Genomic DNA, 19,901 nt, shown 5'->3' with positions numbered 1-19,901 from the left:
GTGTTTTTTCGTGCAGGTATTTCCCCATCGGAGTGGTGTTCCTGCTGTGTGCATCGATTGGCCGCGGCGACGAGCTCGGCGAGCAGGCATTCAATGTGGGCGCCTACATCGGCACCGTCATGACGGGCCTGGCTATCCACTCCTTCATCGTACTGCCCCTCATCTACTACACGTTTGTCCGCAAGAACCCTCTCGTTTTTGCCAAGAACCTTCTGCACGCCTTTGTCACCGCCTTCGGCACTTCGGACAGGCAAGCAGCCCCTTCATGACACTTTATTTAAAGCAAAGCTTTCTACCTCTACCAGCCAACTGTTCTTTCGCTGCGTGCGGGACAATAAACTCCCAACGCGGCGCGGAGGCGGCGGGGGGAGGGTGCGGGGGGAGCGTTTTACTCACGGAGCACGCTGTAGATGGCGCGACGAATTTACCCAGCGTTCCCCGCGCGGTGGTGCCTGCTCGCCGGTGGGCGCGTCGGCGGTGCGGCTTTGTCGTCTGCTTCAGCGGAGGTTATTTTGGGCCTGTTTTGGTGCAGCTTCGCGTCCAATGCGCGATGCCTTAGCACAGCTTGATTAACTTGTTCGACAGCACCTCCGGGTTACTCGCACCCGACGGAATTAAGTGGTCGTACGGCAAACATACGTAAAGGATCGGTTTGCAGGGAGGGAAAACAAAATGTACAAACTCCATACAGACATCTGGCCGCTAGAGAAACGCTACCTTTTGCGCACTGCTTGCCACGAATGGAACTCTGTTTTCTAAATTGGTGATTACCAATTCGGTTGTGTTTAAAGAGGTATTACAAAATACGAAGGTAGCAAAAGGTTCTGATAAATATGAATTGTAAAAGTTCCCTCAGCTTTCTCTCAATTCTCAAACCTACTAAACTAACTAGTTTACATCGCTGTAAATGGGAATCACTAAGCTCACATGCCGAATTGTTTCGGTGTCTGCGCTTCTATCACGCCGTGGTGTAGCCTTGAGCTAGCACATCAGGATTCAGCTCATCAGAGCAAGTAGGCGAGCAGGATGTTGGTTGGGAAACAGCATTTTCGAACGCACTTTTCCCGTTACAAATGCGTGCGAATATACTGAAGAACTGAGGTCACGGTCTATACGATCTTGCCTTTATTTTGGTAAAGTATTTTAGAACTCACTTCGTAGACTAGGAAGAATCTGGGTTCAACAGAGCTTGCAATGCGGTGAACATGTAATAGACAACACGAATAACAACTGATACCTCGACACAGGGTCAAAAACAATGAACGGAATGAAGAAGTGGGATGCGTAAATTGGGGGTGGAGGGATAGGTTAGGCTGACCCACCGCGGTGGCTCAGTGGCTAAGGCGTTGCGCCGCTGAGCACGACGTCGCGGGTTCGATTCCCGGCCGCGGCGGCCGCTTTTCTGATGGAGGCGAAAAGCAAAAACGCCCGTGTGTACGAGATTTCGACGCATGTTAAAGATCCCCAGGTGGTCAAAATTAATCTGGAGCCCTCCACTACGGCGCGCCTCATCGCCTGCGTTGCGTCGGCGCGTTAAACCCTACAATCGATAGGTTTGGCTGGCCATAGTAGGGGTGCCTGTTAATTATTATAAGAGGCCCCCCTCCGGATCCGGTACCCGACCAGTGATAACAACGCCATGATCTGTTTCCATTTGCAGTGTCGCCACGCTCCCGGTGACGTTCATGTGTCTGGAGCAGAACAACAAACTCGATCGTCGCGTCACCAGATTCGTGGCACCGATTGCGTCGGCGTTCAACCTTGACGGCACTGCCCTCTATGGCGCCGTCGGAACCATCTTCATCGCGAACCTCAGCGGCATCGAGCTGGACTTCGCCCACTACCTTGCCATATGGTGAGACAGGGTGAAGACAAATCTTAATTACCGTACCATGATGAATGCCCAACGAGAAACAAACCGTCACTGTTGAAAGAATTGCCCGTTTCGAATTGTTCATTGTCGACGTCCTGCTTAATTCCATATGTTTGTTCATTAGTGCGCCTACCATCATGGGAACAGACTACACTGTCAAGCGCACTTTGTTGTCATTGTCTAGTGGTCTAGCAAAGGATCCAATACTTGGGCACTACACTGCAGGCAGTAAGGAGTGCCCCAAGTGTCTGGCTTAGGTATCTTATTTCCAGGAATCTATACGGCAAGGTTCTCTGTGACAATACGTGCAACTTTGTGAAGTTGTAGTCGCACCCTTTCATCGACTGTGCTCACAACTGTACAATGACTTTTCAGTGTTGCTGCTGCCCTCACGAGCTTTGCCAACCGGGGAATACCAAACGCGGGCGTCATCACGATGATCCTTGTCCTGAAGGCTGGAGGAATTGGGCCATCGCATATTGGGCTGCTGTTAGCCGTAGACTGGGTCATGTGAGTCATTCTATACCTAAGTTGCCGTGTACAGCAGAAACTTCGGCTACCTAGCATTGCGCGTAATACATTACTTGCGTAACCGGACAAGGACATAAAGAAGGGACCGGGGCTAGCATGACCCCGTCTACCTTCAATGCGTTTTTTCTTCAGTTATGCTAGTGAAAGGAGTTTAGGTCAGTTACAATTCTTTGTTTCATTTACCACTAGTGCCTTCACGCTTGTGAAAGAAGTGGCCTTGATATTTACGTAACAATATGTGGTACAGTCAAAAGCTTTACAACAGCAAACACGGGAGTGCATGCCATTTAATACATGCAGGCCAGTCTAGCGATGGAATGGCGCAATTTTATAGTTCGTACGTTTGGCTGATACACTCCCCGAGAACGGATACTGCGCCATTGCATGATGCGGTAGCAACATCACGTACCTGGAAAAGATTCCAGAGACGACATGTGCAGCAGATGAGGGGATTTTTCAAGCGGCGAAACACAGCAGTAATAAAACGGGCTTTATTCTCACATCGTCCCGCTAGAGCTCTCTGCAGGTACTGAGCGGCCTGCACTCCGGCGCTTAATCTCAAAGTTTTTGGCTGCACCTTAGAGCGACTGCGCAGCAGACGAACAGTAAACACAGTAGTTCTGCATTGGATTTTCAATTCCCTGGTGCATTTATGTGTGCGCATGTTTTTTTTACCATCAGATGTTCAAAGGCAAATACGCCATCTCTTGCTCGTGCTGCAGAACACGTTGAAACCTTACTATAAAATTTGTAAAATCATTAGTATCTTTCTCGTTTGTAAAACCTTTACTGGTCACTAGATTTTAGTACATATTGCATTTCTTTACTCTTCTTGTTCAACTGTAAGGTGTTACGTGTTCCAACAACCAACTGTAGGAATTCACGGCTGCAAATTATAAGGTTTACTTCAAGAGATGTCATTCGTTTTTCCTCAGGAACCGCTGCCGTACCTGCGTCAACGTGCTCAGCCAGTCAATAGCGGTCGCCATCGTTCATCATTCAGTTGAGATGGAGCTGAAGAGGAACCAGAACGCGCTGGAGCATTGGCCTGTTGATGAGCAGTCCTTGAAACGCAGAGAGTACTCCAAAAACCGTTAGAGCTGCTCTCGCCTTTCCTAAGTGGCAACTGCTGGATGTGGAAGGTTTACTGCCTATTGAGGCTAAGTGTAATGTTCCCGATGTCATCTTTGCAGAGTGATGTGGAGTTGTGCTGTGCCTCATCTGTGAAACCTGACTTCGAAAGTTGTGCTGTTTTAGTTTTCCCTTAACCACACAAATGTAGTTAAATTAGAACAGAACTGTGTAACCACAAGCAGAACTAATAGGACTGGTGATTGATGACGGCAAGGATTGGATGTTCTCAATCGCTTGCAGTGCTGCTCATAGTTGTTTCGAATATAGGTTTCAAGAAGGACATGCCACGATACCAAGAGGCGTGCTGTTGGCCAAGTTTCACAGACATACTGCAGTAACTGCTTAGCCACAAGAAGCGTAATGAGGCTGATTTTTATGTATAGAACAATACTAGCCACCCCTGCTGATGTTATATGCACGTAAGTAGTAGCAAGTGGGCGGTAGTCTACATGCAATAGGCAAAAAATTGCCCTTTGCATCAACACTGCGAAGAATTTAAACTTTTCCCCATAGGAGATATTCAGAGCAGAGTGAAGTACAACGGGCCATAAGGACCACCCTTCATACAACCGCCCATTTTTCAGCATATAACTTAACCATGGTGGAGGGTTCGCACCATTGGACAGCTCCAAATTATGGCGCCTAGAAGCACTAACAGTATACTGCTACTTAATAGCGGGAAAGACCATTCTGATCACTCTCCATCTGAAATGAATGGTCTAACTGGTTTATTCTTGTCTGTCCACCTGCGTCTAACACTCACAAGCATATCACGCTGCAAAAGTTGCACCCAATGCTGAATTCTGACGTTTCCGTGCCACTTATAGCGGTTTTTTAATGATGATTACAATTGCAGCTGTAGTCTGCCATTGCCACCACCTGAACATGTTGTCCTGTACAAAGGTTTGATATAACCAATCCAGTGTGCCAAGGTCATTATCACTCATTTAAAGTTTAATGCTCGCGAATAAATATTTTGCAAGGCTAGCACTGCCTGGCCCGCCACCACGGCCATCTTCATGTTCAGTGATCATCGACATAAAGCGAATTTATTATCCGAGTTGTAACAGAGCTATCTCATCAATACTTTCATCAAGAAGTTCCAGAAGCCTGGAGGGAATGGAATGGCAATGCCATCTGCTCGCACATTAAAGAATTTTTATTCATTAGCATGGCAGTTTGTTTCATGTGCTCAACTTTTTCACTGAATAAATGCTTTTAAACTTGTTTCCTTTTCTGCCCATCAACTAATATTTGTAGCGTAGTTCGCCATCCAAAGAGCCAGTTCTTAGGCCACCTGGAATGGAAATAACACCCTGCCGTGGTGTAGCATTAACACCCTTATGGGGGCATAGAGGCCCAAAGGTGTCCTACCACTCGGCACAGTGCTAACAATTTGAAAGCCCGCCTACAGAGGCTGTATTTGTGCAGGAAACAAAGAACAAGAGTGCATACAGTCTATACACGACTGTGGGTAAAGCCTGGTACAAAGGCTGTATTTGTGGAGTCCAGAGTCTATACATGAGTGTTAGTACCCACTAAAGAATGCAAAATAGTGGAAACTAGTGAGGATCCCTGCATAACAATTCATCTCGTAAACCAGACATCTCTTTGCTTTTCAGTGCTTTTCCTTTGCATAACCACCACAGGCCAATTCAATTTATGAAATGAACTCATAATTGCGTCGTACCCCAAACTTCACCTCCAACTTACTTGTACCACAAACACAGCCGTCGATTCCATTTTTTATACTTGTGTTCCTTCCAACTGAAGTGTGTTACACGCGATTAGAACGGTGGTTGTAGCACCGTATGGTGACGTACCTGACAATGTAGGGAGGGTGTTATACGGCGACAGGCGCGATCCGCCGCTATGTGGGCAGGAAGCATGTCCCGGCGAACCCACAAAACACGCACAGGGCATGGGTATGTGTCCAGGATCGCGTGAATACGTGCCGATATGCTGGTGCTACGCGCAACGCGACGTAAATCACGTATCGCTGTCGTTGAGTCCGTGTAAATTTCCAGTTTCACGCCCGTAGTTACTGTCGATACAAGTGCTTGGAGACCATCCCGAATAGCAGTAAGTTCTGCCAACAGGCTTGGTAGAGGTCGGAGGGTCTCGTAGGCGCAGCTCTGGTTTAAGATTGGGTGAGAAGGACAAGCCAAGGCTGTGGTTAAGAGGGAGTCGTGTGCCCCGGCGTCCACAAAAGCCTGCATGACTCGTGGCCGCGTCGCAGGCGCCCAGTGACCGACATGAAGTAGGGCTGCATCCGGAGGTTGATGAAGGCCAGAGGTTCGGACATGTAGCCTTGCCAGAGGCTTGTTGTCCGTCACCTGATGGTAGAGCCAGGGCGGCCTTGCGACGGAAAAGGCTGGCATCGTATTCGACGGCAGGCCCATGTACGCGGCCAGAGCTGCCGCCTCTAAAACCAGCCCACGTTTCAGCAGGCGTGCGGAACGACGCTGATGAATGAGTTCATCAAGCGTGTTTAGCTGGGCTTCGGCTTGTAGCGGTGGAATTGGTGTTATGCGAGGGAGGTCAGTAATGGTGCGCATGGCGGCCCTGTTGATGACCTCAAGCCGAGCCCAGTCCGCTTGCGTCATGTGCTGGAACTGTGCCTGATACACAAGCCGTGGCTGTAGTACGGCGCGCACGAGGAGACGGGCAATCGTCCAGCAGGCCCCGCCAGACTTCTGCGAGATGCGGCGAACGAGGTGGAGCATCTGTCCGGCTTTCTGTCGAGCAGATCGTAGCCACTGAGCTGCTGACCCTGATGACGATATTTCTAGTCCTAGGACCCGAAGACGGTCGACCGTGGGGATGTCGTTCCCATTTAGTTGCAGTGAAATGGGAGACACAGCAAGGAGGCGGCGGCCCCAAGCGTTGGCCACGGGAAGTAAAGCAGTCTTCTCTTGCGAGAGAGTGAGGCCCACATACTCGCACCACCTCTGGCAGTCTGTTAGTGCTTGCTGGAGGCACTCGGCTTGTCGTGACAGGTCTGGATGCACTGACCACACCGTAATGTCATCCGCGTACATAAGGAAATATAGATCTCGGATTGAAGCAAGGTGCCAAGCTAGCGGCAACATGACGATGTTGAAAAGAAGCGGAGACAGAACAGACCCTTGTGGTACGCCTCGGACTGGTGTAAAGTGACCATATGTCCTTAACACGCGTTTGTTCCCTGACCCACTCCGCTCTCTCCTTGTCCCTTAATGTTACACCTATCATCTTCCATTCCATTTCGCGCTGAGTCGTCCTCAATTTAAGTTGAACCCTCTTAGTTAGCCACCAAGTTTCTGCCCCGTAGGTGAGTACCTGTAAGATGCAGCTGTCACAGACTTTCTTCAGGGACAATGGTAGGCTGCCATTCATTATCTGAGAATGCCTTCCGAATGCACTCCACTCCATTCTTATGCTTCAAATTATCTCTGCCTCATGGTTGGGGTCCGGGGTCACAACTTGGCCTGTAGATATATTCGCTTACTACTTCCATGGCCTCGCCACCTATCTCAAACCGCTGTGCTGTCCCGAGGTTATTCATCATTACTTTAGTTTTCTGCATATTAGTTTTCAGGCCCACGGTTCTACTCTGTCCAGTGCGGTAAGCATGCTTTGCAATTCCTCCCCCGAGTTACTTGTCATCAGCAAGTCTGAGGTTACTCAGGTATTCTCCATTAACCCTTACTCCCACCTGTTCCCAACCCAATGTTCTGAATACTTCGTGTAAACATGCTTGTAAACATGCTTCTTGTAAACATGAAACAGATAAGATGATTCAAACTTCGCCAGTTAACCGCGTTGCGGCGACAATTTTAGCGTGGTTTTGATACAATGACTTGCTTCGGCAGCGAGCTAGTGACCCTAAATGGCAGTGCCAGCGTATACGTGTCTCCACCCTGTAGGGCGTACGCGTGAATCAAGGGATCCTAGGCTGCAGAGCGGTCGGTTCCTGTGATGGCAGTGCGGACCATGAAAACAAACGATTTAGTGAGAAAATAAAACTTTTAACTTTTATTAATTTCTCAGTTTATAAAGCATCATTTGCATTCGGACAAGCGCTGGGGGTACTATAAAACACGAAATCTTTCGAATAAAGCAAACTTGTATTTTGTCGTCATGGCTCCTTTAAGAGAGATAAGGTCCAGTTTGTCTCATGGTTTCACACAGCATTCCAAGCGGCTCCAAGATAGGGGTAACTGGGAGCTGTATCCTTAAAAGTAGTTCCACGTCACATTAGGACGCACAATTCATTCATCTAAGCGAACACTAAAGAATACAATAACCATAAACCTTGTGGGCCAAGCCAAATACAGAGTCAAAACAAAATTTCCTATTTCCACACCTGTGGACAACTGCAGTTAGTTTTCTCTGTAGTTCACTTTGTAAGAAGCTCTACGACTGCCACTATTGTTGGGGTAGAAACTACAGCCATCACTCACTTAATCCATAATAACTAGCCTAAACAAACAACTGTAGAGGAATACTGTATAAGCAGAGCCTTTATATTAGGGCACCATGCACAAAGTCAAGGTTCACAAGTAACTAATTCAAACCCAAAAATAAACGAAGTTAGACAGCTTTATTTCCCCCCTGTTAGGTTTCAAGCCTGCCAGTACCATGACAACCATAACACCAACGTTAGGAACTTAAAATTCGGCACTATGTGCCCCACTTGAACATTCAAACCCAGCCAGAAAAAGAGCACAGCACTTTGTGCTACCCACCACGAGACCACTCCAAAAAGGAAGGACCAATTTACGAACTCTGACACCTACACTCTTCCAACATTTATAAAACACTTTTACTGCAACTTTAACACATCAAATAAACATCTACTTCTATTTTCGAACACCAATAAATGCATGAAGATCAATAACTGCAAGAGCGCACAATTTTTAAAGATCAATAAATGCATGAGCGCATCCACCGAAGTGCAGTTTCAGTTCAGGTCCTTCAATATACTGCCAACATCTAGACTTTCATCCTCGTCCACTGTTGGTTGCAGCCCATCCGATGACAAAGCCCCATCTGTTTCATTCCCCTCGGCTTCATCAGGAGCGCTGCCTGACCCACTGACTGCTTCCATCGACGAAGGGCTTTCTACTTTCACCCTCTTCGCTGAAGGCTCTTCGCAAATGCTGCCCTTGATGCTTTGTCCAATGACCTGGTTTTTCTTTTTGCAGTGTGATTCAGACTCCAAGTGTTCAAGCTTATACCCGAAATTCTTAAACAATACGATTCCGCAGTACTCGCAGGACAGGTCTGCAATTTCCGTCGTCCGTTTCTGTGGTGGTGTGCCTGTGGACGAGGTGGCTTTAGCTGAGTTCTGCTCTGCTGGTGACTCTAACGATTCCTTCTCAGTCGCTAGACGAAGCAGGTCCTCTTGGTATTTTAACGCCTTGAGGTGTTTCTTTCCCTGCAAGATGCCAGGCATAAAATACGTATAAGGTCAGCATAGTTAGTGAAAGCATCAAAACTTATGTAAGTGAATATAAAATTTGGAACTGCAAATTAGATACAAATAGCAAATATGACTACAAACCGAATCAAATATTCCTGAATTTGGATAGCAAAATCTGACTCCAAAGCAAATATATCCGCTTTAGTGCGCATTGTGCAAAAAAAATATTTCGCCTCGGCGAAACTTATTTTGGACGTGCCGTACGTACCGCCAAATCAACTGGAGCATGAGTGGTAGATCAGTGAAACACCTTTTTAATGTCAGAATCATTTGAAACAGCTCTGTAGCCCATGACACTGCACTTGACAGTGGATCGCGTAAGCAGCCATGAAATGCATGCGACGTTACGGCCAGCTGAGTGCTTCGTATTCTGGCCAGCCACACAGCTAGAGAACCAGGCTAGCTTTGCTGCGAGCACTCCCCCATTTTCTCCCCACACATCTTATGCCAGGATGCATTCACTCCTTGCAATTACACAACTCTGGTTCCCCATCACTTCAATTGACATGAAACACCCATTTGCGAGGAGAGCTTTCAATGCGCGGGAAGTTGCCCATCTTCAGACCACAGAACATCCGAAGTGTTTTGTGTTCAGCTTCTTGCGATTTCTCCAGTAGCCAATGCTGAATTTATCAGCACAGACGTACCTGCCAGTAACAGTGTTTCTGTGTTCAAAAACAAACTCAATTTGTTTCAGCTTGACAGCAGCTGTATGGATAGTATCAGTGTATTCAACATAAGGTGTCACAGGTAGCCAACCACTATCAAGGCCAAGTAGCCTGCTTTCGACCCAAACAGCTTCCCGGACAAATGGTGGATCCAAGGCGGGGACGGTTGGGCACTAGCTCCCCCCTTCCCCCCAAAAGCCACTAACAAATGCACCCCCCCCCCCTCTTCCACACCCCTCAACACTGATTTTTTGGCACATGTAATTTTTTAAACCGCGGCAGAGACAAATCGCTGTCCACGGCGCACAAGGCTGATAAACTTTTTGTCACGCGTGATATTGGTGTAATGCAACACACGCTTTAGTGGGAGTGTGCTAATCGCTTTTTCACCAGTCAATTTTCTCCCTCCAAAGAGCATCAGTGCGACAGAGGAGGGAGCCTTCTTTAAACTCGTCACATGGTTGTCTGCAAGATGTTGATGAAAAATAGAACTTGGTGTGCAACTGAGAACAAATCATGACATTTAGGTCTGTTGCACCCCCCCCCACCCCCGTCATCAGCATGCACCCCCACCCCCTGTCCCAAAGTAGGCATCTGGATATGCCCCTGAATAGTTTGTTAACTGTTACTTCCGCCAACAGTGACCGCAAATGCCATGTACTTCAGTCTCCCCAACACCATACTCGGCACACTGTTTGCCATTTCCCCAGCTAAAGCACTTTTGTCTGACTGCATCCAGAGGCTCTTCGCTCCGTCACACTGCAGAAACAGCTTCAAAACCAGTCCAATAAGGTCATTCATGCTCGGTGGTAGACTGTGCTCAAGGAGAAATCCCGTGAACAAGCACTACAAGCACACATTACACTGTCCTCATTATTGGGTGGAAAATTCTTTATACTGCCATTTCGTTGCGGCAAGGAGGTAGCTCTGGTGCTTAGTTGAAATAATCTGGGCTTTGATGTTCAATGACCACTTTGAAACACTACAATCTGAAATTGCAATCCCACAAAACTACGTATTTCAATACTCAGTTAATTTGGTCAGCACCACCAATCACCTAATTGGACACACTGCATCAAAAGTTTAGTGGGGGAAAGTAGCTGGAAGGTCACGACCCCTTCTTCTGTCTTCCTCAATACATAGCCCATTTGGCTAAAGCTTGTGTTGAAGCTGACATAAGTTATTCTAATGAGGCAATCACTTCATCGGAGCTACGTTGAATGTTATCTTTGTAGTTCCTGTAGAAGTCATCAACTTTGCCCTGGAGTTTGGCAACCCACCATGAGACAAAACTTTAATGTCAATAAAAAAGGTTTCCAGCGTTAGTAAAAACCAAGGGATGCTTTAGTCAGCCCGAGTTGTACGAAAAGAAGTCTAAGGCAAGCCTTGCAAATCCCCAAAGCTGGAGCTTGAACATGTGTGGTATATCACAAAGGTATAGAACAATGCGCTTGTAGACTGTTTGTACTCAAGGCCACCACAAGTGCTGACGAGTGAGGGAAACAAGAGTTCCCCGCCGAAATAAAGGCCATTGGATATGGCTCCTTCTATTTTTACTTGTGTAATTTGCATAGTTTTGTGCCCAATTCGCCACTTCAAAAAGCGGTTCCACCGGTAATGTGAATCAAGATTTCAGAACAACCTTTGTGAGGAGCCGTTCACTTTGAACGACTTACCAGTGGCACTAACAATTCTATGACAAGGGCCGCTAAGTAAAAGTTAGCATGGCTCAATGTACAAGAATTCAAGGAAAAACACTCCTAAGCGCTAAGAGAATTTTTTTCCCAACCTTGCCTCAGCTTTAAGCTGATTGGTACCATTCTATGTTTAGTCCCTCAGCATACATGACAGTCAGCGTAGGCAAAAAAAAATATTGTGAACAAACCATGACACAGCGTGGCCAGGTCAGTGTAGTACTATGTCCGCAATCACAACATTATCTTGCATGTACATAAGAAATGCTGGGTTCGTCCCCAGTCAGAAAGATTTTGGTGAACTTCAAAATTCAGAATAATTACCTTGTTGTGCGCTATTAGAGCAGCTTCAGAGTTCATGGAAACATTGCACAGCTCACAGGTAAATGGCAATGGGTCTTTTTTCTGTACAGTTGCCACATTTGGCATATCTCCGGCTTCCTTCGCCTCTGAGGCTGTGCTGACGACATCGAGGACGCTCTGGAGTTGTCTGACGGCAGCAACTTTCTTCAGGTGCTTGGCACTTTTGATGTGGTCGATGTAGGGCAGAGGACCGCTGAATTTCACATTACACTCTTCACAAGAAAGCTGTCGTGTAGCCATCTGCAACAAATGTGATACGAGGCTTTGTGTAAGTGCCAGAAAATGATTTGTTTCACTGAAAGTTTAGTTCTCACCGTTCAATGGTTAATGCTAGAACTGCAGTTTGTTGCGCCTGAATAAACCATCGCTGAAAAATTATGCCTTCAACGGAATGCTTTTTTACTTCATTTTAAATGTGTGAAAAACAGATACAGTTGAACACGGATATATCGAAAACGGATATATCGAATTATTGTCTATATCGAACACTGCAAACATCCCCTTGAAAATCCCATGCAAAAGTATAGGGCTGTTGTGCGCGTGTATCGAACTCCTGATCACGGGCAAATTCGATATATCGAATTCCGCGCCGAAGGTGGCCCTGAAAGTTTGCTTCCTCTGATGGGGTGGAGTTCATGATAATGTTGACTCATCGCAGGAGCTGCCTGGCTTGGTGAGACAGAGGCGGCGTCCGCGGTATTATGTCGCTTAGAAGGTCTTCAACAGCTGTTTTCACGCTAGCACGAGGGGCAGCTCCATGATAGCTAGAACGCGGATAGTGGTTGGGGCGAAAGGACATAAAGGAGCAAAAGAAATTGACCGGAGGCACTCTTTTTCTGTGATTGAGCTGTTTGGTGGCTCGTGCAGGGGGACCGATGCGGCGTTGTATGTTTGTTTTGTTCAAGGCATTCATTTCGGAGCAACGAAGGCGGGAATTCGTCGGGTGCAGGCTGCTGAAAAGATGTTGGTTGAAAAGGCGTTCGGAATTCCTCGCAGTAGTTTTGAGGGCGATGCACGCATCAACGTTGACGTAAAGGCGAATGCAGCACAACCCGCCCCGGCTATTCCGGAGCGTGTCGGGCGCAAAGCAACTTCGTTGCACGCGTCCAGATGGGGGAGGTGTTCGGTTCGGATACTGAAGATAACGGCAATAACGGCACTCAGTGCCTGACAACGTTACCAACCGCCTACTGCAGCCGAGGTTACGTCAGCGTTATTCGCCTCTGTTGTGGCACAGTGTACAGCGTTGATTTTCTCATTTGTGCGTGTTTGTAATCTTGAAGACAATTTGGCGAACTTTACGACGCAGGAGAAAAAAACAAGCGAAGCTCAGAAACATTTCAAAGATAAATAAAGTGCGGCGGTCATCATGCTGTGGTTCGGATTTTCTATGCTTTGAGGGTCAAAACGGTAAACTACCGTTTTCCACGACTTCACAAAACTCTCAGTGATGTGTGGAGTTGTCAGATAATCTTCAGATAGGCGTATTTTATATATCGAATTATCGATATATCGAATTCTTTCGCGATCCCCTTGGAGTTCGATATATCCGTGTTCGACTGTACAACCAGAGCACGCTTCTCTCCAACAAGTGAGGCAGCCACGTCGGCCCTTATGCTGGCAACAAAACATCAACAAAAAATATTGGTGCGCGTAGTAAAAGGTACAGCAAGAGCCCCCACCATACCAGTGCCCAAAGAATCAGCTGGCAACAGCGTCCTTGTAGAGAGAAGTGTCACCATTTAATCATTCATGTTCCTCCAAGCAGCATTTGTCCAAGAATTACGGTATACCCATGGGTGAACAACCGGCGAATTTCAGTTTTCGGTGAACGGGAGTTTTCGGCGCACGCAACTACAGCGCGCGAACCTGCACCTTGGTGATCTCGCCAGGACCATTTTTCCCCGGCAGAAAAAGGCAACCCCCAATCCCACAGTGGATATACGTGTCGCTTCTACAACAGTCAGGTAATCGTCGTACGAGTAAACATGATTTGGCATTGAAAAATTAAGCGAGGTGCACGCCGCCAAAACGCGTTCGCATTTGCAATGTCCAAAGCCGCTACCGTGAAAACATGAACGAGGCCACGGCGAAACTGAATGGAAGGCTACACTTACATTTACACTTGCTGACACAATGCCGGGGTAAAAAGAAAAATCGGCGACTCTGAAGACGAAGACGTGAACGGTATCCGCCACACAGCGAGCAGCGACGGTGCTAGAAGGATGCGCTTGCGGAAAAGCGGCTGATGAAGGCGTGCGCGAGCCGAGAGTCTTGGTCCTTTTATAGGTACTGATCAAACGTGTACGGACATGCCCATTATGTCACATAGCGCTGCAAGACGTTATATCACGTCAGATTACGCCGGCAGCCGCCATAGCGCCGAAGCCGAAAAATTTTGGTAGTAGCACTGGTGGCGCCACCTGAAGGAAGCAACATCTACTAAAATCGCTTTGGATTAGTATGGCTGGAAATCGTGCTAAAAATTGAACGTTTTGGCTCGGGGTGGTTTTGGTTCTGTTTTCGGTCTGCACCCCCGTTGTAAGAAACTCTATGCGTTGTATCGGCGGTTGTATCGTGAAGGCATGAAAAGCCTGCTTCCAAGAGCCCTACCTTATGAATGCAGATGGCTTGAGCTTACTGCCTAGTGTAGCGATCGGCAGGTAAACTGAAGATACCTGCATGTATCGGAACTTGCAATCTTTGCACGTTTCAACGCGAGTGGCTACGGCCAGTGCTGGATTAAGGGGGGGGGGCTAAGGAGGCTGCAGCCCAGGTACACTGTAGCCCAGGGCCTCGTCTCCAAGGGCAGGGGAAGGGGGTCACATTAACTGGCCTAATGTACGGAACCTCAGATAATGAAACTTCGAGCGACACGCGTGACAGGGAGAAAAGCAGAACGAGGAAAGGGGGCCCCACTTCGCTCGGCCAACCCCAAGAAAGCAGCGGGGGGTCGCGGCGGCTTGTCCGCCGAAGTTTCGACGCGGCCCCCTGTTTCCGAGCGAGGGGGTTCAGGTTGCCAAAAGCGCCATGTGTCTCGTGTTGTTAGTTTGTTTCGAACCCTGCGGGGATCGTTCGGTCTCGGGGCGTCCGCTATTAAAAAAGAAAAAAAAAACATGGGTTAGCCGCTGCGCGCGGGCTTGGGTCTCCCGTTTCGTGTGTCTCTTCTCCGTAGACGGCGGAAGGGAACGGCTCAGCCTCCCATGAAGTGGAGTCCGAACTCGCAGCCAGCCGAGTTGACAATTCAATGGGCCGAACTAAGCAAGCAAGATTTGCAGCGGTGTTCGGCTGCTGCTTCTCAGTGTTCGCAGAATTCAGCTTCTGCGTGCCTTTCGTCAGTTGTCATCACGCCGTGCGAGAGTCGGAGCATAGGAGGCACACACGTTCCTGTTGTAGCTTCCAATTACGCAGCGCTCCTCTGAAGGGATGTGTACATCGTTCCAGAGGATGCTTGCTTTCTCGGCGTCTGTTTTCTGTTTCACCGCCAGCTGCAATGCGTTGAGCTGCCATCGGCAAGCCGCATTCGTCTTGACTTGAAACGTCCGTCGTAGGGAAGGAACACCGTTCACCAGGCTGGACAAACCTAGACGCGCTGAGATAACGCGGCGCCGCGAAGCCGTTAAAGTCGCAGCGGGTGGCCGACCAGCGTTACCGAATCCATCGGGCGGCCAGCCACTGAGTGGTACGCTTCCGATGCGTTGACTGTGTAAATCTGACGGTTGTTTGCGCCGGCTGCGCCGCTGCTCGAAATTCCAGAAGCCCAGAGTCGAGGCGGCGCGTCAGTTGTGCCCTAAATCCCGAAAAAGGCGGCCTGCAAGAGGAACAAAGCAGGAACGATACGTACGATAGACATCGCCAGTGGAGAGAGAGAGAGAGAGAGAGAGAGAGAGAGAGAGAGAGAAAGACTATTCAATGCCAGCAGAGGGGAGGTCCGGGCTACACAGAGCCGCTCCCTCCCCCCGACGCGTTTACCTCGCCCTCGGGACTAGGCCCCGCCGGCGTCGGCGAGAGCGGCGCGCGAAAGGTACTCGGGAACTCGTCCCTTTCCCCCCCGTCGGCGCCTCTCTCCGCCTCTGCCTGGTGAGAGCAGCCTCGAGTGGACTGCCCGAGCCCCGGCTCTGGGGCACCAGTAACATGGCATGAATAGACACCCTGCTCATACCGAGAAACAATTTAAAGGCAGCGACGGCTGCGTTATTTATTGGCAAGCCATTCGTTTCAAGGCCGGATCCTTTGACGGCGCGAGCTTAGACCCTGCGTCGCATTCCCCCGACAGGTTGGCGCCAGGCATCGCGAACCCTGGGACTTACGTGAGAGAAGGCACGTAGTGAAAGGCGTGGTTAAAGCAGACCAACGGACACTATGGGAGAGACGGGTGCGCAGAAGGTGAATGGTGCATTTGGACCGGGGCTGGACATCTTGAAATCAACCAATCGGACTTTAGGGAAGAGGGAAAACCTTGCATAACGATTGGACAGGACAGTATTGTTTTTTTATGTCTCAAAGTGTTTGTAACGTCATGTACATAGTATGTAAAGTCAGTGGAAATAGCGTTACTTCTGGTGTAACATAAATGACTTCGCCGCTGTCGTCTCGTTAAGATGCCAACAGATATAAGCAACGAGTTTTCCTTGGCCTAGCGTTGGCGCACGATCCAAGTCTCATTTCACCAGCTTGGTGAACGAAAGGAAATAGCTAAAAGAGAAGATGTATACTCGAAAGCATCAAAGTGGTACGTCCAGACGAAAGGCAAAGTTGGAAAGAGAAGAGCGTGAAAAGAAGCTGCCAAAGATGACGAAATATCTGTTGAGTGCAGCTTCCGTGAAGTCGTGTCATTGCTCCAGTACGAGTTCGTTTCAAAATCCTGAGTGTGCCGGGAGTGCTTCTGTGGAGGACTTATCGACTCCATCACAACGATTCCCCGGTGAGCAGCAAGAGTTCACTCCCCTTGGTTCACCGGGTTCTGCGCAAAGGACGGCAACCTCCTCCGTTTCTACCTGTGAGCAACCGACGTCAAGCAAGCCCTGTCCTGTCCCTACGCAAGCAACATCCATGCCACTCGGTGCAACCCCTGCCATGGAGTTCCACGTGTGCGTTCTGCCCCACCCGATTTCTACTGCTTCTGATCAACTGGCGCCACACCTCTCCAATCAGCCCGCTGATGATGAGCTCCAGCAAACGACGCTCAAAGATCCCGCTGACTTTTTTCACGGTAGCTCGACTGCGGATCATCTTCCCGCGTGCCTCGACAGGACGGATCAGCTGGCGTCTTGTGGCGACAAACTACAGGACCCACAGCAGCAAGAGGTAGGCCCCGAGATTCTGCAAAGTGACCCAGCTAAGTGGCCGGACATTATTACTGATAATTTCCGGGGCGAATGCATTGAGAAGGGGCCGTTGTATTTTCAAAATCGGGCAGAAAGTTTCCGTCTTCCGAAAGACAATACAAAACTCAGAAACGCTATATGTCACCTCATCTTTTCGCGAGAAAGGCTGTCAATGGGGAGGCATACGAGCGACATTGGTTAATTTATTCGAAGTCCAAAGGCTGTGCTTACTGTTTCATGTGTAAACTCTTTTCGAGCAACCCGAGTTCTTTCACCACGCACGGATTTTCTGATTGGAAAAGAGGAGAAGAAAAGGTATCCGCGCATGAAAACAGTGTCGAACACCGGAACTGCGTGGCAGCATGGCTATCCCGCTCTAACTCGAGCAGCACAATTGACAAGGAGCTGGTTAAACACCTGGTCACTCAGACCGCTTACTGGACAGAGGTGATGAAGCGCGTAGTCGTAGTGATCAAGCTTCTAGCTGAGCGTGGCCTGGCGTTTAGGGGCAGCAAGGAGGTTTTTGGCTCCCCGAGAAATGGCAATTATATGGGAGTACTTGAAGCCATTGCCCAGTTTGATCCCTTCCTAGAGGAGCACATCAAACGCTATGGGAACAAGGGGAAAGGCCACCCATCTTACTTGTCAAAAACAATTTGTGACGAATTCGTCGAGCTCATGGCCAAGTCTGTCAAGGACAGGCTCACTGACGAAGTAAAAAGGGCAAAGTACTTCTCTCTAATTGTTGATTCGACTCCAGACCTTACTCACGTTGATCATCTGTCAGTGGTTTTACGGTACTGTTTAAATGCGAAAGTGCACGAACGCTTTCTGGGGTTTGTTCCCATTGAATCCCACACTGGCTTGTACCTTTTTGATACCGTGATGTCCCTACTGACAACCAACGGCATCTCAATTGGCAACTGTAGGGGGCAAGCGTATGACAACGCGAGTAACATGTCAGGCAAATACAAAGGACTGCAAGCACAAATCAAACAGCTCAACAATTTGGCAGTATACGTCCCGTGCGCTGGTCACTCACTGAACTTAGTTGGCGCATGTAGCGTTGACAGTTGCCTTGAGGCCGTCAATTTCTTCAGTGTCACTCAAAGACTGTACGTGTTCTTTGCTGCCTCCCCCAAGCGGTGGAAATGTCTTCTGGACAGCATGGATTCCACTGGGGAACACCTCGTACTAAAAAGCCTTTCTCAGACCAGGTGGTCAAGACATGCTGAATCATGCAAGGCTATTATGAAAAATTTCAGTGCAATTTTGCGTTGCCTTGAACACATCGCGAAGAACGAGGAAGAAAACGGTGACACTAGGAGTGAAGCGTGCTCGCTCCTTAAGAAAATGGCAAAACTGGAGACGGCATTCATGGCGATTTTCTGGTGTGAAATCTTGGAGCGTTTTGACAAGACGAGCGTAGCACTTCAGAAACCACCGCTGTAGACCTTGTGAGCTCCCTGGAAGGCTTTGTTGATTCGTTGCGACCTCTTTTTGATACCTTCGAGGCGAGAGCACGCAAGCTGAGTTCTAGTCAGTGCTATCAGGATGAAAGCAAACGTATCGCTTTGAGTAAGTACCCGGACGGGAAAAGCGATAGTACGCTGCGTGGTAGAAAAAAGTTTCTTGTAGAGACCTATAATGTAGTACTTGACTGTCTAGGCTCTGCTCTGCGAGTGCGAAAGGCTGCCTACGCTGATCTTTGCGAGAAGTTCGGATTCTTAAAATTGCTGACGGAAAATGGAAGCATGATCTCTCTTGCACAGCAAGCGGAGAGATTGGTGGAGACCTACCCAAACGATTTGGAGCCAGTATTTCCGGCTGAAATCGTTCAGTTTGCGAACTTTCTGCAAAGCTCTGTGTGCCAAGACACGAGCGCCCTGGGTATAATAAAGTTGCTACACGAAAGACAACTTATTAACGTGTTCCCGAACCTTTCCATTGCATTAAGGATGTATCTAAGCATACCCGTGGCGAACTGTGAGAGCGAGCGATCGTTTTCCAAGTTGTCACTGATAAAAAATCGCCTTCGTTCAAACCTTCTGGACGACAAGTTGAACTCGCTTGCTATCATATCCATTGAACGTGACCCTGTAAGAGACCTATCTTTCAAGCAAACTATATCGGATTTTGCCAAGGCAAAGGCCCGAAAGATGCCGTTTTAAAAGAGCACTGTTAGCGCTATACATGACTGTCCGTGAGATTTTTTCTTGTGTCTTCTCCCAACCTGCGTGAGTAAACGTTGAACTGTAACCCAAAAAAGGGTACGTCTTCTTGTTCATCTTTGTTTGTTGATCTTGCAATGTAACTCCCGCTTTTAATCATCCATAGTAGTCTGTTTTCTTCTCTCAAATCATTACAAATGGCGTTCGTTCGCACCACGTGTATTTGGTGTCCTCTTTTCTTCGTTTGTTAACTGAGCCATTATCAAAGAAATGCTTTATAATTAAAGTTTGTCATTTAATCTGAAGTATATTGTCCATTTTCTTGTGCTTGCAAGCTCTTAAAATGAATATATACCGAATCTACTATGTACTTATTGCATAACATGAATAACAATTTCCGCACTGTGATGCTTCCGTTGAATTCCAATAAACACTGTTCTTGATACAACGGCATGTCTCCTCACGAGATTATAGATTTAGGGGCCCACATAAAACCAAACGCTTAAGAAAACATATCTAGATAAAGCGAATTCACATAGTAAACATAGCTGTTGGTGTTTTCACTGGGTGTTTTTCTTTTTTTCTTGAGCTGGACCAAACTGTACCAATGGCCGCTCTGTGGTTTACGGCCACGGAACGGACACGTATCGCGAGTTCCGACGGTCGTGTTAGT

At 48.1% G+C, this 19,901-nt stretch overlaps 2 protein-coding genes across 2 annotated transcripts in view; one reads left to right on the top strand and one right to left on the bottom strand.

Annotated features, from left to right (window-relative positions):
• Positions 1-4,767, top strand: part of LOC144142610 (excitatory amino acid transporter 2-like) — a 34,887-nt gene extending 30,120 nt beyond the window's left edge. The window contains exons 7-10 of the mRNA XM_077674243.1: positions 17-250; positions 1,661-1,855; positions 2,249-2,383; positions 3,340-4,767. Coding sequence (XP_077530369.1) covers positions 17-250; positions 1,661-1,855; positions 2,249-2,383; positions 3,340-3,502 — 727 coding nt within the window. The 3' untranslated portion in view covers positions 3,503-4,767. The remainder of the gene's footprint in view (positions 1-16; positions 251-1,660; positions 1,856-2,248; positions 2,384-3,339) is intronic.
• Positions 4,768-7,532: 2,765 nt separating this feature from the next.
• On the bottom strand, positions 7,533-14,116 carry LOC144142609 (uncharacterized). The gene is made up of 3 exons (XM_077674242.1): positions 13,848-14,116; positions 11,692-11,970; positions 7,533-8,960 (listed from the first exon to the last, which is right to left on the bottom strand). The coding sequence occupies exons 2-3, from the start codon at positions 11,968-11,970 to the stop codon at positions 8,484-8,486; spliced, it is 756 nt and encodes a 251-aa protein (XP_077530368.1). The 5' UTR covers positions 13,848-14,116; the 3' UTR covers positions 7,533-8,483.
• Between the last annotated feature and the right edge of the window lie 5,785 nt (positions 14,117-19,901).

This window comes from Haemaphysalis longicornis, unplaced genomic scaffold, assembly GCF_048455015.1.
Source record: "Haemaphysalis longicornis isolate Haplotype H1 unplaced genomic scaffold, Haemaphysalis longicornis Haplotype H1 scaffold_6, whole genome shotgun sequence".
In the NCBI taxonomy this organism is placed as follows: Eukaryota; Metazoa; Arthropoda; class Arachnida; order Ixodida; family Ixodidae; genus Haemaphysalis; species Haemaphysalis longicornis.
This window is presented reverse-complemented; position numbering and strand designations above follow the sequence as displayed.